Source organism: Leucoraja erinacea, chromosome 5 (genome assembly GCF_028641065.1).
Source record: "Leucoraja erinacea ecotype New England chromosome 5, Leri_hhj_1, whole genome shotgun sequence".
Taxonomy (NCBI): domain Eukaryota; kingdom Metazoa; phylum Chordata; class Chondrichthyes; order Rajiformes; family Rajidae; genus Leucoraja; species Leucoraja erinaceus.
In genome coordinates, this window is record NC_073381.1 from 16,463,300 (window position 1) to 16,489,458 (window position 26,159).

The following is a 26,159-nucleotide window of genomic DNA, read 5'->3' on the forward strand; positions in this document are numbered from 1 at the left end:
TCATTTTCTATCTCTCTTGAGGAAGGTTGAGTAGTTTGTGTCTACACTTTTGAAAATGAAATAAAAAGAACTGCAGATTTTAGAAATCTTCAATTTTTTTTAAATGCTGGGAACACTCAGTGGTTCAGCCTGTATCTGTACAAAGAAAAACAATTTATGCATTAGATCTGGGACCCTTCATTATAGATTTGGTAGGTTTTAGAGGATGTTTACCCAGGGGTAGATTTTCCATAATTGGAATACCTAGAATTTGGGGTATTGGTTCAGAATAAGGCAGTTATGGGAGCAAATTCTACTCCTGGAATTTTTGAATTTCACTACCCTAGAGATTTGTGGAGGCTGAGTCATTTAATCTATACTAGGCTGTGGCAGATAGATATTTGGAGCACTGGAGAGTTGTGGTTTAAGGCAAACAGGAAGGAGAGTGGAATTGAGGTCAAGATCAAATCAGCTGCCATCATATTCAGCGGAGAGGAATCTTAAGCTGGCCTACGTGTTCCTCCTCATATTTTTATGATCTCCGATAATCCTACTGCAATCAGATGTACAATCCTGGTATTAATTAGAATCATGTGTCTTTATCACATGTTCATGTAATCTTTCTGGGTCTTCTACTGCGTAGTCGCTGTCTAACTACGATTGTTGCTTCACTGTGTTAGCTTTACAGCTTTTATCTTTTTCCTGGTCAAGCTTTATTTGACTTTTAATTAAGAAACTATGGGATAGTTTAAATTACCCTGCCCTTTACAATGTCCAGTCAAAACAAAATGTGTAAATCTCACACTCCCGGTTGGAAGCTGTGCTGAAAAATAGACTTGAAATTTGTGTCACATGACTTGAGTGGAACTTAAAACAGAACCCTTAAACCCTGAAGACATCTTATCCACTGAGTCACTCAGGAGATACAGAGTAAAAGGCAGGAAAGACAGTTGGATAGTGTACAGCTTTGATCCTGGGTGCTATCCAAGATCAGAACAATTATACTGGAGGGGAAATGGTAACTGTTGTGTGTTCTTTACAGATCGCGTTAATAAAATATTGAGTTTGAGGTTCTTTAAAGATGTCCAGGTATTAAGAATTGGAAATCCAAGCTTAGTCATTTTAATTTTTAAGCATTTAATACATTTTCTATGCTTCATTTATTTCAGATTCTTTTACATCATTTTAAGCGTTTTAGCAGTAATATTTGTGCATTCCTTACAAAAACTATTCCAGAGGGCTCTGCCCAACAAGGAACTGAAGGAAGAACTTGGTACATCTTTAGATTCATTTTTATCATAACCTTCTTACTGAAGACGTACAGTAAACCCTCGCAAATACGGACCTCTATATAGCGGATTTTGGTTGTAGCGGAACTAGCCTCCCGTTGCACCGTTCCCCCACTTCTGTCAGTTACTTAATGAGGTGGCGCCGTGCCATGCTTCCGATTTCAGGAGCGGAGAGAGCGGGCTGCATGAAAGTGGTGTGTGTACCAGCCCTGTCCCTGGCACATCATGTGAGGAGCTGAGTCCTCTGCGGCTCCCCAGCCTATGAATTCCCACAAGTTTAACCATCCCCTCCCACCCCCCCCTCCCCAGCGTAGTGTTTATTTCCTGACAGCCTTGGGTTAAACATTACAACTTTACCCCCCCTCCCTCACTCACTTATAGCAGACAATCAGCAATAACAGACACCATCCTGCCGCACCCCCTCCCGTTATTGCGAGGGTTTACTGTACTCAATAAATTTTGGGTACCAGAAGAAATCACATGGGAATGAAAATGTATGATATTCTGTAAGACTGAGGTTGCTGGTCAGTAGAATTTATAGCAAAATAGAAGTTTCATAGCAAAAGGATTTGAGTATAGGAGCAGGGAGGTTCTACTGCAGTTGTACAGGGTATTGGTGAGACTACACCTGGAGTATTGTGTACAGTTTTGGTCTCCAAATCTGAGGAAAGACATTCTTGCCATCGAGGGAGTACAGAGAAGGTTCACCAGACTGATTCCTGAGATGTCAGGACTTTCATATGAAGAAATACTGGATAGACTCGGCTTGTACTTGCTAGAATTTAGAAGATTGAGGGGGGGATCTTATAGAAACGTACAAACTTCTTAGGGGGTTGGACAGGCTAGATGCAGGAAGATTGTTCCAGATGTTGGGGCAGTCCAAGACAAGGGGTCACAGTTTAAGGATAAAGGGGAAATCCTTTAGGACCGAGATGAGAAAAACATTTTGCACACAGAGAGTGGTGAATCTCTGGAACTCTCTGCCACAGAAGTTGAGGCCAGTTCATTGTCTATATTTAAGAGGGAGTTAGGTGTGGCCCTTGTGGCTAAAGGGATCAGCGGGTATGGAGAGAAGGCAGGTACAGGATACTGAGTTGGATGATCAGCCATGATCATATTGAATGGTGGTGCAGGCTCGAAGGGCCGAATGGCCTACTCCTGCACCTATTTTCTATGTCTATGTTTCTAATATTGGGATGCGATGGTAATAAAGAGAACTGTGTTTAATGGTTTATGGGTAGGGTAGCCAGTAGTGCTGCTTCCTCATAGCTTGAGTGACTCTTGTACTATCTGTGTAGACTTTGCATATTCTCTGCATGGATTTCCAACCGAAGTTTTGGTTTCCTCCCACACCCCAAAGACTTGCGTGTTAGTAGGTTAATTAGCTGCCCCAGAACATGTAGGCGAGTGGCAGAAACTGGGGGGGGGGGGGGGGGGGGGGGGGGTTGATGGGGGGGGGGGGAAGAGTGAAGAGTAAGGAATGGGATCAATGTAGGGTTGATATAAACGGGTGCTTGATGGGTCTGTTTCCAAGCTGCGTAATTCCGCACAGACTGAAGAGGAAGAAAGAGGTGAGTTAAAATAGGATGGTGACATGAAACTGAATTAGGATGAACTCAGAAGAGAGTTATGTTTTCTGCAGGACCATGGACTAAGATGATGATGGCATACGAGGAGTAATTGGAAGTTGTGAGGAACATTGTTCAAGATGCTGGCTCAGAATGAGAGAAGTTTGCCAGAGTTAGTTGCACACGGGTTGCAGGGTTTGAACGTTCTGTCCGCAGCCAGAGCTTGTACAGCACAGCCGATGTTATCAGCGCTACCAGTAGCACTCCAGTCAAGATGCAAGTTTCAACATGGGGGAGATATACTGCTCCTGCAGTGAGAAGAAACTTGCATTAATAAGTGTACCAAATATCAAAAGATTTTCAACAAACCATTGTGGAGATAAGATACCAACTTAATAAATTAATAATCAGTAATACTAGGTAACCAGAGCACAAGTGCAAAACCGGAGTACATTGTGCAACTAAAACAAAGTCCATAGTAGACCATGCAGAAAAATGAACTGCAAATGCTGTTTAATACACAAAAGGACATAAGGTGCTGGAATAACTCAGCAGGTCAGGCAGCATCTCTGCTAAACATGAATAAGTGACCCTTCTTCGCTGTCATCTCATTTCATTCTTTTCATTTTCCCATCAACTCCTGCCAGTTTCTGCCACTCACCTACACATTGTAAGGCCAACATAAAGCAGCTAATTTACCTATTATCCCCCATGACTTTGGGGTGTGAGGAAACCGGAGAGTGTCCGGCCCAGTACAGTCCAGTGGGAGCTAGATTGCCTTGCACAATCTCTCTCAACCCTAAAGTGTATTGCAGCCGATGCAGTGCTTTCCTGAAGTACAGCTGCTGACGTATAAGAAAATTGTGAGCCAATTTGTTTCTATCACCCCGACTGCAGATTTTTGCGATCCCCCCCGACCGTGAGATAAAAGGAAGAAGAAGATAAAAGTTATTTGCCTTCCATCACAGAGGGGAATGTGAGGTGGCTGAAAAACAAGATGGACGTGCTGCCTGCACTGGTGGGGACTCGGAGGGATTGCCATGAGTGCAGTGATCTCGGTGTTTACAGGGACGTTGCGCCATGAGAACATCCCGGAGTCTGGTGTGAGTGTGGACTTTCTGACTGTTCGGGCCTGCCGAGAGAGTGACCGATTGGTACAACTCTGGTCACATCATGGTGAAGGAGCGAGTGTGTGGCCCGGACATTTAACTGATGGCTGTGAGTCTCTGCTTATGATGTGTGCCCTAGGGATTCTCACACGCCACTGCGGTGGCTGTTTATGTTTAATCTTAATGTAGTTTTGTATCTTAGTGCTTTTTTGGCATGACTGTATGGTAAATCAAATTTCACTGTACCTCGGTACATGTGACAATAAAGGGCCATTGAACCATTGACTTCATAGATGGTGAGACTACAAATTCCCGAGATAAAGTGACCTTGGAGTGGCTTACCTGGGTCCGCTGATTTTGTATTGGATGATTTTCGACTGATTGGTCCATAAGAAACAATGTGTAATGAGGCAAGTTCCCTTCGTGCTCTTGCTACCTCATCAAAACTGCTGCAATTCTGTTCAAATACAGGTAATTATTGTTTATTTCATTTTTGGAACATTTTGAACATTAACTTAAGCTACACATTAGATTCAATTTGAAGATACAAAAAAAAAACCAACATATTATTGTGTTATTATTTTTATTGCAAATCTTTATATTTGTTAAGTGAACCGCAGGCGGTAAGTTCCTGGTCATGCCCATCATGTTATGGCACAAAGTCCAATGTATTCACTTGGCTGATTCCTGAGATGAGAGGGTTGTCCTATTATTGGCGGCTAAAGAAGTTGGATCTGTAGTCTTTGAAGTTTAAAAGAATGAGGGGTGATGTTATAAAAATATATAAATTTCTAAGGGAATTGGACAGGGTAGATACTGTTATATTTGTTCCAGTGTACGAGTTGCAAACAAAGGAAAAAGCTGTGCCAAACCTTTGATCACCGAGACAAAGTAAGAAATTGCCCAGGTAAAAACAGGACAATCGAATGCCAATAGTTACTGCCTCAGTCTACAGTTCTATGTTCTTTGCTGAAAGATCATCAACTCCGGTCTGCCTGAAATGTGTTGATCCTCCAATATAAGCAGCCACCCACGCTGAATGGTGCAGCCTGGCATATTGCAAGGCGCATGCAACAGCTTTTGGAATACATTGAAGCTAGGTGCAGTGGCTGCCAAGGCTCTAAGGGAAAGGCCACAGTTAAAGGCCCTCCAACACTGGACACTGAAGGGTTGAGCCCCTTACAAAAACATTCCCATTTAGCGTTCGAAGAATCTAGGTGAAATAAAAAAAGTTGATCACATGTTGATAAAATATAACACTTCTGAGCAAATGAGATTAAATGGGCTGTGAATGGTGGCATGTGAATGAACTGTGTAATATACTTACAAATGTTCTGACTTGAGTATATTTTAGGGAAAGAAATTCTTCATCATTCCTAACACATTGATGAAATATTCTTAATACAAAATAATGCAATATATCATTAAAACCTGTGCTCAGAGTGGAATCTTCGGTGCTCAGTTATCATTCTGATTTGCATTGAAGACCCACACATCCTGAGAGTGCTTAAAAATTACAATTGTATAGTTAAACTCCAATAACCCAGCAATGTCAGGACATATGAGTTTCGGATATTTTCCTATTACACCCCAATGCAAAGAAAATTCATCTTTTACACAGCAGTACAATAACAAGGCATTAAATATAAGTGTCAGGAAGTCATGATGCAGCTCTAAAGGACTTTGGTTCGTTCCCATTTGGGGTATTGCGTGCAGTTCTGGTCGCCGCATGGCAGGGCTTTGGAGAGCTTTGTGGAGGCTTTGGAGAGGGTGCAGAGGAGGTTTATCAGAATGCTGTCTGGATTAGAGGGTTTCAGTTACAGGGAGAGTTTGGATAGACTTGGATTGTTTTCTCTGTAACGTCAGAGGTTGAGGGGAGACTTGATAGAAGTATATAAAATGATTAGAGGCATATATAGGTTAGACGGTCAGAACCTTTATTTCCAGGGTGGAAAAATGTCCAACACTAGAGGGCTTTGCTATAAGGTGAGAGGGGGAACATTTAATGGATATGTGCGGGGCAAGTTTTTTTACATAGAACGTAATGGGGCCTGGAATGGTTCAGTGACTAGCGGAGTTCCACAAGGGTCGGTGCTGTGGCCGCTACTCTTCACGGTGTATATTAATGATTTAGACGAGGGGATTGAAGGCTTTGTGGCCCAGTTTGTGGATTATATGAAAATAGGTGGAAGGGCAGGCAGTGTAGAGAAAGCAGGGACTCAGCAGAAGGACTTGGACAGGTTGGGAGAGTGGATAGAGAAGTGGCAGGTGGAATATAGTGTAGCAAAGTTTGGAGTCATGCATTTTGGTAGTAGGAATAAAGGCATAAACTAGTTTCTAAATGGGGAGAGAATCCAGAAATCAGAGGTGCAAGGGGACTTGGGAGTGCTGATGCAGGATTTCCAAAAAGTTAATCTGCAAGTCGAATTGGTAGTAAAGGCCAAATCAAATTACAGGAGGAAGATAGAGGACCACCTGGACAGTAATAACAGCAGGCAGGTGTGGCAGGGGATCCAGTATCTCACCAACTATAAGACCAACCTTGGAGCTGTTGAAGGTGACGCCTCGCTGGCAGAGGAGCTGAACCACTTCTTTGGACATCAATCCAAGGAAGGCTACTGGTCCGGACGGCGTCTCTGGACGCGTGTTGAAGGACTGCGCAGACCAGCTGGCTGGAGTCCTTACAAGGATTTTTAACCAGTCTCTGGCCCAGTCCACTGTCCCACCCTGTCTGAAGTCCTCCACCATAGTCCCCTTGCCCAAAAAAAGACGGGACAACTCCAGCCTAACGACTACCGGCCAGTCGAAAGGCTTGGTGATGAAGTGGTTGTGGAGAGGATGGTTCCACGGGGGAGAGTCACAGGATCAGAGATCATAGCTTTGACCCCCACCAGTTTGCGTACAGAAGCGAATAGATCCACAGAGGACGCTGTAGCCACAGATCTCCATGCTGCACTGTCTCACCTGGAGCAGCGGGGGAGCTACGTGCGGATGCTCTTTGTGGACTACAGCTCTGCTTTTAATACTATCCTTCCCCAGAAAGAGGTGGATAAACTGGGGGACTTGGGACTTCCACACTCCACCTGTACGTGGATAAGAAGAATGTCGGGTAGAAGCCAGAGAGTCAGAGATGGGCCATCACACATCCACGGCCCTCAGCGAAGTACCGGCTCTCCACAGGGCTGCGTAATGAGCCCCCTGCTCTACACCTCTACACTTATGACTTTACCCCCTTTACCACAGCAACACCATTGCCCATTTGCGGATGACAGACAATGGTGGGACTCATCTCCGGGGGGGGACGAATAGGCTACCGGGATGAGGTGGCAGCAGCTGACAGTGTGGTGCGAAGAAAATAACCTGCTCCTCAACACCTCAAAGACGAAGGATTAATAATAGACTTCAGGAAAAACAAAACGGACATGGTACCACTGACCATCAGAGGGGACTGTGTAGAGAGGGTGGCGGATTTCCGCTTCCTGGGAATCCACATTGAGGAGGACCTGACGTGGAGCGTGAACACCACTGCGCGGCTGAAAAAGGTCCAGCAGAGACTGCACTTCCTGCGGGTGCTCAGGAAGAACAACATCACTGAGAGGCTGCTGCTGTCCTTTTATCGGTGCTCCATTGAGAGCATACTAACATACTGTGTATGCGTGTGGTACACCAGCTGAACAGTGGCTCAGAGGAAAGCGGTCCAGAGGGCCATTGACAACGCCCAGAGGGTTGTCGGCTGCCCTCTCCTTACCTTGGAGGACTTACACAGTTCCCGCTGCACCAAAAAAAACCCAGATATAATAAAGGACATGTCCCACCCAGGACACTCCCTGTTTGAACAGTTGCCGTCAGGCAGACGGTACAGATCCACAAACAAGGACAAATAGACTAAAAAATGGGTTTTTACCCCATGCTCATAAAAGCACTAAATGTGGCCGCCAAGGAACGCAGGGGCGATACAGACTAAGGGACTGTGGTAATGGTGAAATCGACAGAAGGATGGAGGGTTGGGTGTGTATGGGTGCTTTGTCTGTGATATTTATTTATTTGCTTATCTTTATTATTTTACCGTGGATGTTTCGTTAGCTTTAGAAATGTTTGAATGCTGCACTGACTGGCTGACATTTTAAATTTCGTTGTACATGGCCCATGTTACAATGACAATAAAGAAACTATTCTATTCTATTCTATTCTAAAGAGAGCAAACTCAACACTAGCATTTATTTCAAGAGGGTTTGTACACAAAAACAGGGATGTGATGCTGAGGCTCTATAAAGCGCTGGTAAGGCCGCATTTGGAATATTCTGAGCTATTTTGGGCACCATATCTGAGGAAGGATGCGCTGGCTCTGGAGAGAGTCCAGAAGAGGTTTACAAGAATGATCCCAGGAATGAGCAGGTTAACCTATGATGAGCGTTTGTCGGCACTGGGCCTGTACTTGCTGGAGTTTAAAAGAAAGACGGGAAACCTCATTGTAACGTAGTATAGTGAAAGGCTTGGATAGAGTGGTTGTGGAGAGGATGTTTCCACAAGTGGGAGAGTCTAGGATCAGAGGTCATAGCCTCAGAATTAAAGGATGTTCTTTAAGGAAGAAGATGAGGAGACATTTTGTTCGTCAGAGATTGATGAATCTGTGGAATTCTTTTCCCCAGAAGGCTGTGGAGGCCGTCAGTGGATCTTTTTAAGGCAGAGATTGATAGCTTTTTTGATTAGTACGATGTCGGAGGTTATGGGGAGAAGGCAGAAGAATGAGGTTAGGAGGGAGAGATAGATCAGCAATGATTGAATGGCGAAGTAGACGATGGGCGCAATGGCCTGATTCTACTCCTCTCCCTTATGACTTTATCACTTTATGGAATGCATGCCCAGGGGTGGTGATGGAGACATATACAACAGTGGCATTTAATAGGCTTTTAGAGAGGCATATTGAAGTGCAGGGAATAGAGGGATATTGATTATGTACAGGCAGATGAGATCAGATTAACTTGGCATCATGTTTGGCACAAACATTGGGGGCCGAATGACCCATTCCTGTGCTGTTCTGTGTTCTCACATTTGCAATGAACCAGCAATTTTAAAAGATGCATGGACAATTCTGGCCCTGGTGTGTTTAAGCAGTAAAGCAGAACCTGGCAAAGTTAAACAACATGCAGAAACAGGGCTCCAGGGTGTTGAAAAGGAGTGCAGGAAACAGAGTAAGTGAGTTTAAAGCCAGTGCAGGAAATAGGATCCCGGTATGTTTAAAGAAGTTCAGGAGACAGTGTTGGGGTGTATATAAAGGACATGTGAGAAACAGAACCTGGTGAGGCAGAGGCTGAACCATCAAAATGTTTAAACAATGAGAATCTCCAAACAATGGGATATGAACAGATGTTCATAGAGAGACAAGATGGAAATGTCACCTCCAATTCATTGACCTTTTAATGTGAATATTTAATTCAGTGACAGAACAGCCAAAAGCTGAATTATATTATTTCAGCCTCAGACAGTACATTTCTCAATATAAAATTCCATATGATTCCTTAGTTTAGAAGTGCCTACTAACAGCCCCCTCTCGACCTGTGACTGTCCGTGACAGAATGTGACTATTCGCACCTTATATGAACCAAAACTGATCTTCAGTCACAACTTTAACCCAATCATCGAGGCTGCAATTTCCATGTCCAAAATGCCATGGGAAGCAAGGGGTAAAAATTAGATCACATCATGCTTACTGTTATGGCTGAGATTTGAGACCTGAAACTGAGCTCGCAGGCCAGTTGTTATTGAGGGGAAATGATCTCTCAAACATTCAAGTTGCAACAACACTCTTCCAACTTACAGCATTGTATACTTACAGGCTTGCATTGGACAACTGCGCTGTGACATATTTGAACATGGCAGTGCAGGAAGATATCATTGTAGGAGTTCCCCACAAACTTAAACATTTGAATCCGAAATCTGGCCTCCGAACCTTGTCCATTTGCTTTCACCGATAAGGTGTGTTCAGTTGTTACCTCTGGGCAGCTGTTAGTAGAACAACACAATCCTGTCAGTAACAACCAAAGCAATGTTGAGTGAATCTACACAAATCGTAGACCATTTCCATTGCTTTCATCTTCTACGCCTCTGGTACCAACCCTCTAAAGTTGTCCCCATAGCCTCGAGAAATTGAGGATTAATCTCCAGGATATACGGTGAGAGCAGAACCCAGGAGTAACTCTTGGGCAGGACAGCACAACTGCTGAGTTTGAAAAGAACAGGGCAGCACAGTTGGCAGGGCTGCTGCCTCACAGGACCAGAGACTACGGTTTTGATCCTGCCCTCGGGCTCTGTCTATGTGGAGTTTGCACATTCTCCCTGTGACCACAAAGGTTTGCTCCAGTATCCTCCCACCTCCCAGAGACATGCGGGTTTGTGGGTTAATTTGGCCTCTGTAAAAGTGCCCTTAATGTGTAGGGAGTGGATAAGAAAGTGGGATAATGTAGAACTAGGGGTGAACGATGATCGATGGTCGGCGTGGGCTGAATTGAAAAATGAAGAGCCTGTGGACTAGGAAGGGAGGTGGTGCACCATATGTTGAACAACCCGTCAGGAGCATCAAGTCATGTGATGAAAACAATTGGAGTTGACAATTCCCATTGATATACGATCTGATGAGATGGAACTTTTACCACTAATTCATTGACCTTTCTTTGTGAATATTTAGTTTGCTGATGGATCAGTTGCAAACACGATGCTGAATTTTATTATTCTAGTCATAGACAGCACTACTCTCAATATAAAATCCTGCATATTTCCTTCGATCAGAAATGCACACTCTTAATAGCCTCTTCCCTCATCATTCTCTGACTAAACCTGAACCGCATTTTATTTGAGCACAAATTGCTCTCCCGTCCCCATGTGAACTCCATAATCGAACTGCAATATCCATGTCAAAAATGTCATCTCACTTTCTCCAGGGGGCTGTTAAGAGGGCTGTGCATTTCTGATCGAAGGAATTATGCTGCTGAAACATCGACATAAAACATGGTAGTGTAGGTGTATCAAAATGCGGCAGATTTGCAAACAGAGTCACGTGCACCTTGTAATGAACTGGTAAAATCTGGAAACCCTGGTGCTATCGATTTGCAGTTTGCTCATTCCTCCTGTGACCGTGCAGATTCTGGCCAACTGCTCCAGGTTCCTTCCACTTCCCAAAGACGTTGGTAGGATAATTGTCCACTGTAGGTTACCCCGAGTATAGGTAAGTAGCAAAAATGAATCGTTCGGCACATATGAGAGACAGCAACAGTTGTGGAGTTACAAGAATATAAGGAGAAGGGGAGAATTATTCCCCTAAGAGCAGGCATGGTCCCGATAGACTAAATGGATTCACTCTATACTGTTATAAGAACTGCTTGTAGTTCAATTTTCTGTGTACCAGACACTTCAAGCAAAACATCAATTTTACTTCGGAGTCACGTGAGTGACTATATGAAGAAGGGCCGTCCGTCTGCGTGCGCGTCATTACGTCTGAAAGCAACGCGCGCAACGGACGGGAGAGGCACTGCGTCCTCCTAGCCGTTGGGATTTTAAAAAGGCGGCAGGTAAGGAAAGTTGAACCACTTACCCTGCGCTTTCCGTTCGGGCTAAGGAAATTATTTGTTTTTCGGAGCCCCAAAAAATGTCGAAGAGACGGTCCACGGGGAATCCAGCTGCCGAAGACCGCGGCATTCCCGGTAGCAGACGACGGTCTTTTTCGCCGACATTGCCGCCGGCATCAGAACCGGCAGCAGCAGACTTGGTGCAGGAGGAAAGCACCGTGGTGGTCCCGGCGGGGCGTAAAGCCACCCATAAGTCTGCCAGACCCGTAGACTCGGATGAGTCCGGGGAAGAGAGATACCCTCCCACATCGGGAAGCGTCCGAGGACGACTCTCCCACATGGAGCAGCTTGTGGAGAAGCTGCTCCACAATGATAAACTCTGGAAAAAGTAGCAATATCAGCACGAGTCCCTTCTACAGACCGTGCCAGCAGCCTCATACTCTGGGCAGCAATATGTCTTTTCCATGGAAGGGGGAAGTACATATGGGGATTACCCGGATTCAGAGTTTGGAAGCACAAGGGGGGGAACACTCCCAGGGGAGATTGGAGGAAGTACCTCTACAATCAACTAAGTTTGCGATTACCACATCACTGGGTGCTCCCTTGGATGAAGACCTAGCAAGTAACATCAACTACTTGGCGTCTCATCAACTCAAAGATCTGGTCATGGAAGAAACCCTGAACAGGTACCCCCCACCATCTAATTGTGCTTCCCTCAAGGTTCAAGCGGTGAACCATATAATTTGGGGGCAAATAGGCCCCATCATCAGGAACCAGGAACTGAAATTCCAAAAAGTATTAAACCTGCTGGGGTCTGGAATTACTTCGTTTGCAGGAGGTGTGGAAGGAGGCCTCCTCACTGACCTGGAACAGGATACCATGGCACTGCTATGTAATGTCCGCTTCGAAATAAACTGCATTCGGAAAGATGCAATAAAACCAGCAATAAATTCGAAATTCGCAGCTCTTTGCAAAGCTAGCAACATCCAGCCCGCAAACTACCTGTTCGGGGAAGACCTGTCAATAGAACCCCTACAGTTCTTGGCGTTTTACACCTATAGAGCCAGGCACCGGAGGAAGATTCACACCTGAGTCAAGGTCTTTTTTAGGGGCAGGCCCCAGCAGGCCGACAGCGAGGATGAGGAGAGAGCAACCACCAGCTCTGCTCCCCAAACCTCGCGGACGAATACCAGCACCACGCCGCTAGTAACAACAGAGGTAAGTCAAACCAGTTCCTCAGGGAACATACCAGACGAACCTCACTTACAGGTGGGTGGAAGGTTAAAATACTTCTTAAAAGAATGGTTGTGGGTTACTAAGGATCCATTCATACTGCACAGTATAGAAGGATTCAAAATTGAGTTCAATTTGAATTCATCACCACCGCCAACACATTCTAATATTCGCACATATGTCTTTTCCCAAAAAGACACAATGAATATACAAAAAGAAATTGAAACGTTATCTGACAATAAAGTTATTGAGAGGTCATACACAGAACTTCACCAATTTATATCCAATTTATTCTCAAAAGAGAAAAAAGATGGAGGGATCCGCATTATTTTGGATCTTACGGAACTCAATACATATGTGCAATATAAACACTGTAAAATGGACAATTTTGGAACAGCAACTCAGTTGGTTTCCAAAAATGGCTATATGGCATGCATCAACCTCAAAGATGCATACTATTTGGTGTCTATTCACAAAGAGTATAGGAGATATTTGAAGTTTACCTGGATGGGTCAATAATGGCAATACAAGGCTCTGCCAAATGGGTTGACATCAGCCCCTAGACTGTTTACCAAATTACTGAAACCAATTCTGGGGCTGCTAAGATCTCAAAATCACATAGTCATGGCATATTTGGATGACATTTTCATCTTTGGAGTCACCAAAGAATTGGCAGAAGCAACAGTCAAGGCAACCAAAACCCTGTTTGAAAAACTTGGGTTCCTAATCCATCCAGTTAAATCAAAATTAACTCCTACCAAGGTAATTGATTACCTAGGATTTACTATCAATACAGTAACCATGTTGGTGACTTTGCCTAAAGGCAAACAACAAGACTTGAGGAAAGCCTGCAATGATCTGATAGAAAAACACAAACCAACTATCAGACAAACAGCAAGTGTAATTGGCAAATTGGTAGCTGCCTTTCCTGCAGTACGCTACGGATCTTTGCATTACCAGCATTTGCAGCGGGCAAAGGAACGAGCATTGAAATTACATGCAGGTCAGTTTGGCAAATCTATGTGGTTACCAGCTGAAGCCATTATTGAACTACAATGGTGGATGGCAAACATAAGACTCAGCTCAAGAGAAATCTTACTTGAGAGCCCATCAGTGTTTCTCCAAACCGACGCAAGCGGTTTAGGATGGGGAGCCACAAACACAGTCAGGAGCTGTGGAGGCAGATGGAATGAGCAAGAGTCTGCTATACTCCAACTATATGGAATCAATTACCTAGAATTGTTGGGGGCACAATATGGGCTCAAGTCTCTCTGTAACAACATGCAACATGTGCATGTTCAAATTCAGATTGATAACACTACTGCGGTAGCATATATCAATCACATGGGTGGTGTAAAATCTGTATCCTGTGACAGATTATCTAACCTCATTTGGCACTGGTGCATCGAGAGGGATATTTGGGTTACGGCAGTATATCTACCAGGAAGATATAACACGGTGGCAGATGCAAGGTCACGAATGTTTAATGATAACATAGAATGGATGTTGAATCGTACGGTATTCAATGAAATAACTATACGATTTGGCACTCCAGATTTGGATCTGTTTGCATCTAGATTAAACCATCAATTACCCAGATATGTGTCCTGGGAGCCGGACCCAGGAGCAGAGTCAGTGGATGCTTTTTCTCTAAACTGGGGAGGAATGTATATTTATGCTTTCCCACCATTCTGCCTCATAAACCGATGCTTGACTAAAATCAAGCAAGACAAAGCCACAGGCATTTTAGTAGTACCAGATTGGCCTACACAAGCCTGGTTCCTGAAAATATTGGGGATCATAGTCCAGCCATTAATGGTTGTACCTAAGAGGAGAGATCTCCTAGTAAATCCTGTTTCAGGGAGCAACCATCCACTTTCTGACCGGATTAATTTGTTGGTTTGCAGATTCTGAGGAGGCCATTTCAAGACATTGGACTATCCGAACGAACTGTGGATGTCATCACAAAGGCATGGAGGGACAGTAACAAAAAACAATACACCACTCATATTAAGAAGTGGGAAGCTTTCTGCCATGCAAACAATATAACATACAACACAGTTCGGATAACGGATGTCTTGGAGTTCCTATCAGCACTGTACCATGACTATAAATTAAGTTATAGCGCAATCAACAGTGCCAGATGCGCACTGTCCTCCTATCTGACACTGGAGGCAGGGCACGGGCCGATAGGAACGCACCCCTTCGTAATAAAATTCATGAAGGGAATTTACAAATCGATATCCCCAAGGCCTAGGTACACAGACACATGGGATGTGAGCATGGTACTGACCTTACTTCGTCAGTGAGGACAGCCAATGTCCTTATCTTTGTCAAAACTAACATTGAAAGTGGTTATGCTGATGGCGCTAATAACAGCCCAAAGAGTCCAGACACTACAAAAACTACGACTGGACTACATGACCAGCAATACGAATAAAATAACATTCGTTGTTAAGGACCTGATCAAACAGAGCAGGCCAGGAATGCCAGGGATGAAGATCCAGTTCCTGGCATATCCAGAGGACCAACGATTGTGTGTGGTAACATATTTACACCACTACCTGAGAGTTACGGAGAACCTCAGAGGCTCAGAACAATCGGTCCTCATCAGCCACAAGAAACCACACCGAAAGGTGTCAACACAAACTATCTCCAGATGGTTAAAGGAGGTAATGGTGGTAGCGGGAATAAATACTCATATCTTTAAATCTCACTCCACCAGGGCTGCATCTACGTCGGCAGCAAGAACGATGGACTTACCCCTTGATGACATCCTAGCGGCTGCAGGATGGGTGAACGAAAGAACGTTCCAGCGGTTTTATAACAAACCCATTATCGGACCAGGGGTATTTGCTCGTGCCATCCTAAGTTCTGTTACCTAGTTTTCCCACAGGTTCGGTTCTTTTTCTTTATTTTAAAGCATCAGTGTCTTTACTAACTACGTTATGTCTGAATGCTTTAATAATACTCTCATCCATGGTCAATCCATTCAGTGTGTGACGCCTGGATTCGTAACCGGCGTGAAATCACAGAGCTTTGAAATCTTCACGTAGTCACTCACGTGACTCCGAAGTAAAATAGTAAGATTAAACGAGAACTTACCAGTTTGAAGTTTGATCTTGATTTTATGAGGAGTTACGATGAGCGATTACGTGCCCACCACTCCCACCCTCATATTATCAAGGTCATATGGAAGTTCTAGTTTTTTCACAATCTTACTATTCTCAGGTCTTCTTTTTATCTGTGATTTAACACCGCTGCTTTGAAGATTGACGCGCACGCAGACGGACGGCCCTTCTTCACGTAATCGCTCATCGTAATTCCTCATAGAATCAAGATCAAACTTCAAACTGGTAAGTTCTCGTTTAATCTTACTATTATATTTGATTACCCTGACTGATTGGACAATTAATGGAAAAGATGATGCATGCAGGTTTATATTATGTACAAGTGAGCGAGTTGCCCTGTGCACTTCTCTTGTTTAAGTAAGTTCTACCCTCCCCATGCACCAAGTTTATAGTGTAAGAATATACTCACAAATTTGTAGTTTAGTTTAGAGACACAGCATGAAAACAGGCCCTACAGCCCACTGAGTCCGCACTGACCCGCAATCAATGTGCACACTGGGGACAATTTTTACGGAAGCCAAATAACCTACAAACCTGCACATCTTTGGAATGTGGGAGGAAATTGGAGCACATGGAGAAAACCCACCCGGTTACAGGGAGAGCAAACAAACTCGTATACGCAGCACCCATAGTAACAATCAAATTCTCTAGCTCAGTAAGGCAGCAACTCTACCGTTGCGGACTGTGTTGCCCTACTGCACTGTATTACTGTATGAGAGAAGTTCTCCTGAATAACATGTTTGTACAAGTGGGGACCTTGGCACGTTTTGTAGTGTTGAAACTGATGCGCTTTTGTTAAGACGGTTTTGAGTAGTGAGCTCTGACTTGTTTGTCTCTTACTGCTCTGATCCCATCATTAACCTAGCAACCAACGTCTTTGTGAAAACAATGGACCAGTCACCGACCTGTTTTTAATGAAGACATACTGAGTGTTATGATGAGGCTCATTGGTTGGCGTTGCCCAGCACTTCTCCAGACGCACAGATAAGTGAGTTGGTATCTGTAAAGCAACCACAAAGATCATACTGGTGATGTGGGGAGCTGGAATATGTTGGAAAAGGGTGGTGGGTATATGGGATGTGTTGCCGGAGGAGGTAGTTGAGGCAGAAATTAAAATACATTTGGATGGGTATATGGATAGGAAAGGTTTAGAGAGATATGGGCTAAGCATGGACGGGTTGGAGTAGTGTAGATGGGGCACTTTGGTTGGCATGGGCACGCTGGGCAGAAGGGCCCGTTTCCATGCTGTATAAGTCTTTGACTCTAACTGATGAAGAAACATTTCTACAGGAAATAAATCATAATAGTGAGGAATGAGAAAACAAAGGTTACATCTTTACTGATTTTATGTAAATTTAATGTGACTTAATTATTAACCAATCCATCTATCTGTTGAGATGTTAAACCAAGGCAATATCTGCCCTCTTGATCAGTGAAACGAACATGCCATTGCTTTGAAAGCGGACAAAATACTTCTCCAAAGATAGACACAAGAAGCAGGAGTAATTCAGCGGATCAGGCAGCATCTCTGGAGAAAAGGAATAAGTGACATTTCTTGTCAAAACCCTTCTTCAGACCCAACCTGAAACAGCACCTATTCCTTGACTCCAGAGATGGTGCCTGACCCGCTGAGTTACTCCAGCTTTTTGTGTCTATCTTCAGTGCAAACCAGCATCTGCAGTTCCTTCCTATGTGGAATTCCTTCTATGGAATTATCTGCCTCAGAGGGCGGTGGAGGCCTGTTCTCTGGATACTTTCAAGAGAGAGCTAGATAGGGCTCTTAAAGATAGCGGAGTCAGGGGATATGGGGAGAAGAAGGGAACGGGGTACTGATTGTGGATGACCAGCCATGATCACATTGAATGGCGGTGCTGGTTCGAAGGGCCGAAGGGCCTACTCCTGAACCTATTGCCTATTGCCTACACAAAACATTTCTCCCATAGAAACAAGGAACTGCTGATGCTCCATTACAAAAGACACAAAGTACTGGAATAATTCATCGGGTCAGGCAGCATCTCAGCACAATATGGATAGGTAACGTTTCATGTCGAAACCCTTCATCAGACTGATTTGGATCATTTGGTCATTGGTGCTCCTGTTGTTTGTGGGACCTGGACATACTCAAACATTTTTTTTGTTAGCTACAAAAATCTTTGATAAATCCTAGGATTGGACTAAAGCAAGCACTTTCCACCTCCTGCTCATGGTAGACATCTGCTAAACAGAGTTCTGTTTCTTGATGACATTTCCTCCATTTGGCAATTAAGTCAGGAAAGGGGAACAGTTCTGATTTTTGGGAATGATAACCATATAACCATTAACAATTACAGCACGGAAACAGGCCATCTCGACCCTTCTAGTCCGTGCCGAACACATAATCTCCCCTATTCCCATATACCTGCGCTCAGACCATCACCCTCCATTCCCTTCCCATCCATATCACTATCCAATTTATTTTTAAATGATAAAAACGAACCTGCCTCCACCACCTTCACTGGAAGCTCATTCCACACAGCTACCACTCTCTGAGTAAAGCAGTTCCCCCTCATGTTACCCCCAAACTTCAGTCCCTTAATTCTCAAGTCATGTCCCCTTGTTTGAATCTTCCCTACTCTCAGTGGGAAAAGCTTTTCCACGTCAACTCTGTCTATCCCTCTCATCATTTAAAAAACCTCTATCAAGTCCCCCCTTAACCTTCTGCGCTCCAAAGAATCAAGCCCTAACTCATTCAGCCTTGGAATCTTAGGTAGATTCCATAGACTGGTACAGAATCCGGCTCAGTCTTGAAGTGGGCGATTCATATTCTTGGGTGCCAATCACTTCTATTCTGTAAATCTCACCAGAACACAATGGGGCAATTCACACTCATTCCATGTTTGCCAGAAGCAGGGCTTCCTAATAGTGTCAGCCAACTGAAGGCTCAATGTTCATCAGCTGTAACTCCTGTCCCTGTAAGGACAGTGGCTATAATGACTAGCTTTCAAGTCATTGTCATAGATTGATACAACATAGAAACAGGCCCCTTGGCCCATCATGTCCATCCTGACCATCAATTACTCATCAGCACTGACTGGGTCTGTAGTCTTGAATGCCTCTGTGATTCAAGTGTTCATCCAGATACTCCTACAATGGCTCATTTTACAAAAAAATAGGTTCCTGAGCACTTTGTGAAGTGAAAAAGAAATTAAACCAGATGTAGGAGCTGAAAGAGTGATATCAGGAAGGGGGACGAGTTAGGAAGGGCTATGTCTCGGGCAACACGATGATGAGAAATTTAAGCAGGGTGGGGACCAATGGAGAGCACTTTGGGTCAGCGAGAGCAGGATTGATGGCTGAGCAAAGCTGGGTGCAGGTCTGGTGATGAGCAGCATGGCCTCGGGTTATTTGGGGGCTCAGAATGGCAGGCCGGGCGAGGGGCTTTGAACTGTCTGATCTGGAGGTATCTCCAGCACCTTGGGGAACATCAAAAGCAGCTGAACTGAAGCAGAGCAGACAGTGTTACTGAGGCTAAAGAGAGTCACAAAATTCTGGAGTAACTCAGCGGGTCAGGCAGCATCTCTGGAGAACTGAAGCTGCCTGGGTGATGGAGGAATTGGAAGGCGGGAAACTCAGCTCAGACCAGCGATGGTGCTAGAATACGGGGTGATCGCTGGTCAGAGCAGACTTGGAGGGCCGAAATGCCTGTTTCTTTAGGACCGAGATGAGAAAAACATTTTTCACACAGAGTGGTGAATCTCTGGAACTCTCTGCCACAGAAGGTAGTTGAGGCCAGTTCATTGGCTATATTCAGAGGGAGTTAGATGTGGCCCTTGTGGCTAAAGGGATCAGGGGGTATGGAGAGAAGGCAGGTACAGGATACTGAGTTGGATGATCAGCCATGATCATATTGAATGGCAGTCGGTGCAGACTCGAAGGGCTGAATGGCCTACTCCTGCACCTATTTTCTATGTTTCTATGTTTCCGCACTGTATCTCTAAAGTGTAAAAGTATCCAATGCTGCAGCCAACCTGTTTCAACCTCGCTTACTAACTACAGATGGAAGCAGACAAGGTTTTTGTGACAAGGCTGAAGAAGCTCTGCCTTTAACACCAAGAACATGAAAACCAGAAAGGTGGCCGTGTGGAAGAGGTGCGGAGCACCTTGTCTGGCTGGCATTCCCCATCGGTGGGGGCTCGTGGCTTGGGAATAATCTTCGGGAGAATGAGTGCCTTGTGCTGCGATTTATTTTGCCTCTGCCATTTTAATTTGGTGCGGCTGTCACTGAATGTTTGATGAGGGGAGATCAGGGGTGGCCAATAGCGTCCCCCTGCTGTGGCCATGGTGACACCCGGTGGTGGGGGAAGGTTTACAGAATCAACGAGATGCAACAGGGGCAAGTATCCTCCAGCTATGTGAAACGCTTGAAGAGAGTCAAGAGTTTTTAATTTTCATATGTTTCAAAACAGAACACTGAAATTCTTACTTGCATGACAATAGGCTTGTAAACAATCAGGGGACCTCCCGGTGGCTCAGCACTTCAACTAGCCCTCCCCTCTACTGTCCGACCATCTCTGTCCTGGGTCTCCTCCATGGCCACAGCGGGGACCGGAAATTTACAGCAATCAATATTCCGTTTGATGAGTCTGCATCCTGGGGGCATGAACATCGAATTCTCCCAATTTTGTTAGTCCTTACTGTCTCCTCCCCTTCCTCAGTCCCCCTGCTGTCTCCTCCCATCCCCCAGCATTCGGGCTCCTCCTCCTTTTTCCTTTCTTGTCCCCGCCCACCCTCGCCCCCGATCAGTCTGAAGAAGGGTTTCGGCCCGAAACGTTGCCTATTTCCTTCGCTCCATAGATGCTGCTGCACCCGCTGAGTTTCTCCAGCTTTTTTGTGTACCTTCAATTCTCCAGCATCTGCAGTTCCTTCTTAAACACCTTGTAAACACAGTCGTTTAGTTTAGAGATACAGTGCGGAAACAGGCCCTTTGTCCCACCGAGTCCGTGCCGACCAGTGGTCCCCGCACGCTAACAGTATCCTACTCACACTAGGGACAATTTACAATTATACCAAGCCAATTAACCTACAAACCTGTACGTCTTTGGGGGGTGGGAGGAAACCGGAGCACCTGGAGAAAACCCACACAGGTCACAGGGAGAATTCCGTACTGACAGCACCCGTAGTCAGGACTTAATAGAAAATATAATAAACAAAAAATATATATTAATAAATAAATAAAAACAATATAGTGTGAAGCTAACCAAAGCCTGAACTTCCCAGTGCAGCCAAAATAGACATTTATATATTTGGAGAGGACTGAAGAGAAGACAACGTTGATCAAAATTCACTTATACTTGACCTTCCCCAGCAAGTAAGTTCTTGCCATAGGTAATAATTTGATGTCTCCAAGAAATGGTACCACGTATATCTGCAGAACCATTTGGTAACAAGTCGGCAACATAGAAACATAGAAAATAGGTGCAGGAGGAGGCCTTTCGGCCCTTCGAGCCTGCACCGCCGTTCATTGTGATCTTGGCTGATCGTCCCCTATCAATAACCCGTGCCTGCCTTCTCCCCATATCCCTTGACTCCTCTAGCCCCTAGAGCATTCTCGAACTCTCTCTTAAATCCATCCAGTACTTGGCCTCCACTGCCCTCTTTGGCAGGGAATTCCATAAATTCACAACTCTCTGGTGAAAACGTTTTTTCTCACCTCAGTCTTAAATGACCTCCCCTTTATTCTAAGACTGTGGCCCCTGGTTCTGGACTCGCCCAACATTGGGAACATTTTACCTGCATCTAGCTTGTCCAGTCCTTTTATAATTTCATATGTTTCTGTACAATATCCTCTCATCCTTCTAAACTCAAGTGAATACAAGCCTAGTCTTTTCAATCTTTCCTCATATGACAGTCCTGCCATCCCAGGGATCAATCTCGTGAACCTACGCTGCACTGCCTCAATCACAAGGATGTCCTTCCTCAAATTAGGATCTGACATTGCAATGTAATGCAGAGCCAGAGAGTGGGAAGGTGGTGGCCTTATATATTACATTTCAGAGTTTATGTAAATTAAATTCCACAGGATTGAAAGTGGAATTGCCGTTTTATTGGAGAGAGAGTGACTGCAAAAGCAAAGAACAGCAAGAGGCTACCTTATGGGCCTGTCCCACTTAGACAACTTTTTAGGAGACTACAGGAGACTATGCAGTCACCACACGGTCGCCACATGTTCGCGGGTGGTTGCTGGGGAGTCGCCTTCATGGTCGTGAGCCGTTCCTGCATTCTGGGAATTCGTCACGGCCTCATTATGGTCGCTGCAAATTTTTTCAACATGTTGAAAAATTAACGGCGACCAGAATGAAGCCGCCATGGAGAGTAGCGAGAATTCTCGTGCCGCAGGTCGGTCGCCAGGAGGTCCTAGTGGGTTGCCAGGAAGTTGAAGGTTCTCTTAGATTCTCGTAGGTTGTAGCCAGTGCTGACCAGTGAATTTCCTTGGCTCATTGGGAAAAAAAACGTAAACAATAGTTTTCAGAAACAAGGATAACCGACTGGTAATGTTAATGTCCGCCGAGCTTCACAGCCGTGTATCTCTGGCTTCTTAAAAGTTGTCCCCACTCCTTCTCCCCCCCCCTCTTTTAAAGGACCTACCGTACATTGTGCTTTATAGCGCCATTACAGCGGCAACCTTCCTGTTCATCGCGGTGTGTATCTATCACATTGGCTTTGCACCGTCAGACAGCGCTCCCCCCGCTTGCCCTGTACCCCGCCTGCATAACGGGCTGGTAAAGGACTTACCGTACATGTGTGTGTTGTATAGCGCCATTACAGCGGCAACCTTCCTGTTCATCGCGGTGTGTATCTATCACATTGGCTTTGCACCGTCAGACAGCGCTCCCCCCGCTTGCCCTGTACCCCGCCTGCATAACGGGCTGTCGCCTAAGTGGGACAGGCCCACAGGCCCACAAGGAATGCAAGACACGGGTTGAAGGAAATGATCATTCTGCAGAAAGAGTGTTCTTTATAGGAATGAATTCTGGGCTAAACTTCAACAAATTATTTAAAACAATTGTGTGGAAGTTAACAGAGTCGCTGTCTGAAGAAAGGAATGTATTTCAGACGATGTATGAAAGTGGTTGTGGTCATCCTTTGTCACCCTCAGGCTTTTGTCAAAGTCAGCGAGGAGCAGCTGCTTACACTGTTTGAGAGTGTGGGACCAGAGGATCTCCTGTTAGTTGGCAAAAGGAGTGAGATGTTTTTATATAAACAAACTCCAATGATCTGGAGTGCATAATCCAAGAGATGGTGGAAACTAATTCAGTTCACAAGGTCTAGGAGTAGAATTAGGCCATTCAGCCCATCGCGCCTACTCAACTATTCAATCATGGATGATCTATGCCTCCTAATCCCATTTTCCTGCCTTCTTCCCATAAACCTTGACACCCATTCTAATCAAGAATCTGTCAATCTCGGCCTTAAAAATATCCACTGACGGCCTCCACTGACAGCCCTCTGTGGCAATGTTTCACAGATTAACTACCCTCTGACTAAACAAGTTCCTCCTCACCTCCTTTTGAAAAGAGCGCCCTTTAATTCTGAGGCTAAAAGGAAGGAATGCCCATTGAGTCTAAAAGCAAACTGGATAAACACTTGAAGGAGTGGTGAAATATGCGCACTGCACTGGGAGGTGCAATGGATTGAATATCCATCTTCAGTGCCTGTCATGTTATGGCTTCTATTGTAGTTTGCCATGTGATGATCGAATTATGGGCAGCCCAATGTAACGTCCAAAATGTTATCTATTATAACCTTGTAGAAGTGACCAGGGGAAGACACTACTTTGCATGAGCCTTTACAACGATTCTCCACTCAAATCACATCATGTGATTCAGAGATAGGTTGAATAAGTTTATTCTCTGGAGCGCAGAAGGTTAAGGGGGGACTTGATAGAGGTCTTTAAAATGATGAGAGGGATAGACAGAGTTGATGTGGACAAGCTTTTCCCTTTGAGAATAGGGAAGATTCAAACAAGAGGACATGACTTCAGAATTAAGGGACAGAAGTTTAGGGGTAATATGAGGGGGAACTTCTTTACTCAGAGAGTGGTGGCGGTGTGGAATGAGCTCCCAGTGGAAGTGGTGTCGGCAGGTTCATTGGTATCATTTAAAAATAAATTGGATAGGCATATGGATGAGAAGGGAATGGAGGGTTATGGTATGAGTGCAGGCAGGTGAGACTAAGGGGAAAAAGAAATTTGTTCGGCACGGACTTGTAGGGCCGAGATGGCCTGTTTCCGTGCTGTGATTGTTATATGGTTATATGGTTATATGTCACTGTCCTTACGTGCTTCCGAGATCAAATTTCAACGGTGTGAAATAATTCATACCATGGTGACTTTCACATAGATGTTATCTTCCAGACTCAGAAAAGGAACACTGGTCCACTTATCCGTATAATTTTCGTCTTTAAAAAGCATCATTGCAATAGAGAAGTTGCCATCTTCCGTGTTCAGTGTGATGGTTCTGGTAAAAGAACAGTGAATTAGAGGCAGCAGCCCTGGATACAAGTTGTGGCATCAGCCATAACACCAGTTCAATAATGCATACACTGGCACACACAGTAAGGTGAACTCACTCAATGGGCTTTATTTATAGAGACAAATAAGAGGGTCTAAAATCATATCTCCCACACCCTGCCCCTGCCGGACTCCAGGGTTTACAAGGGGTAAACATAGAAAATAGGTGCAGGAATAGGCCAATCGGCCCTACGAGCCTGCACCGCCATTCAATATCATCATGGCTGATCATCCAACTCAGTATCCCGTACCTGCCTTCTCTCCGTACCCCCTGATCCCTTTAGCCACAAGAGCCACATCTAACTCCCTCTTAAATATAGCCAATGAACTGGCCTTAACTACCTTCTGTGGCAGAGAGTTCCAGAGATTCACCACTCTCTGTGTGAAAAATGTTTTTCTCATCTCGGTCCTAAAGGATTTCCCCTCTATCCTTAAACTGTGACCTCTTGTCCTGGACTTCCCCAACATTGGGAACAATCTTCCTGCATCTAGCCTGTCCAACCCCTTAAGAATTTTGTATATTTCTATAAGATCCCCTTCAATCTTCTAAATTCAAGCGAGTACAAGCCGAGTGTATCCAGTCTTTCTTCATATGAAAGTCCTGACATCCCAGGAATCAGTCTGGTGAACCTTCTCTGCACTCCCTCTATGGCAATAATGTCCTTCCTCAGAGTTGGAGACCAAAACTGTATGCAATACTCCAGGTGTGGTCTCACCAAGACCCTGTACAACTGTCCTACAGACCGGTAGGTCTGTACGATCGGGTTAATTGGACTTGGCCGTGGCTCGTTTGTCTGTGGTCGGGAGAGGAGGTGTTGTTACAAAGAGGAAGGAATTGAGCAGAGTTCCTGATGCGCAGTAGTTACCTGGTGTCAGCACTTATCTGGTTATCCGCATTGATCTGCTGCACAATGTAGTTCAGTGGGTATCTGCATGCAAAGGTGAGGTTGATGTAGGTTCTGGTGATAATGCCAGAGTTGTTGTTCTGTATTGTGTTACTGAACACGATGTGCACATCATCAGAGTCCTGGAAACAATTAATCATTTTGCAAAATGACTATCCAGAGCATTCAGCTACAGCAACATTACATCAAAGAGCCTCAAGGCATATTTGGCACATTGAATTCTAGCAGCCCAAGTCTCCTACATTAAGGATCTCATTCAAATCATTCAGCTGGCCCACTAACACGTTATTATTTCAAAAAGCCAGCTTGAAATCTCCTCTCACCTTTCAATCAAACCCAGCCCTTTTAATTATTCATCCGAGTGCACTCAATCCCAATAAGACTCAATCCTCTCATGCAGAAACACTCCCATCAATGCCCATTTGAAAAACAGAGACAGTGCCACAGGAAGATGTCGCACCAAAAGTATTTGGGGTGACTTTCATTTCTTACTCCTTTTGCAAATTTCCATTGCTTCATGAATTCATGACAGTCGGTATCAGTAAAGGTAAATAAACCCTGCATTGTAATGATGGCTACGAAACTACCAGATTGTTATTAAATGTCCATCTGGTTCACTGCTGCTCTTTGGAGAAGAACATTGATCAGTTTGGCCTATACATGACTCTTGATCAATAACAATCTACTTGACTCTTAATTGTACTCGGAAATGGCCTTTCAAGCCAACTAATTTACGCAATGGGTGGCCTTGATAAATAGGCATCCACATCCTGTAAATAAATATAAACACATTTAGGAACTCAGTCTGCATTGCCTGCCTAGAATTAATTGTTGC

At 44.6% G+C, this 26,159-nt stretch overlaps 2 protein-coding genes across 3 annotated transcripts in view; one reads left to right on the top strand and one right to left on the bottom strand.

The window, feature by feature from the left end:
* Positions 1–26,159, top strand: part of nup43 (nucleoporin 43) — a 162,159-nt gene that overhangs the window by 36,762 nt on the left and 99,238 nt on the right. The gene's annotated exons all lie outside the window — the stretch shown is intronic.
* Positions 2,735–26,159, bottom strand: part of si:dkeyp-110a12.4 (pancreatic secretory granule membrane major glycoprotein GP2) — a 30,922-nt gene continuing 7,497 nt past the window's right edge. Inside the window, exons 4-9 of one of the 2 annotated variants that reach the window (XM_055635088.1) lie at positions 25,286–25,446; positions 24,231–24,366; positions 16,777–16,871; positions 9,780–9,948; positions 4,288–4,402; positions 2,735–3,144 (exon numbers count right to left, since the gene is read on the bottom strand). In XM_055635088.1, coding sequence (XP_055491063.1) covers positions 2,972–3,144; positions 4,288–4,402; positions 9,780–9,948; positions 16,777–16,871; positions 24,231–24,366; positions 25,286–25,446 — 849 coding nt within the window. In that variant the 3' untranslated portion in view covers positions 2,735–2,971. Of the gene's footprint in view, positions 4,403–9,779; positions 9,949–16,776; positions 16,872–24,230; positions 24,367–25,285; positions 25,447–26,159 lie in introns of both variants that reach the window. The other variant, XM_055635087.1, reaches the window with a different exon arrangement.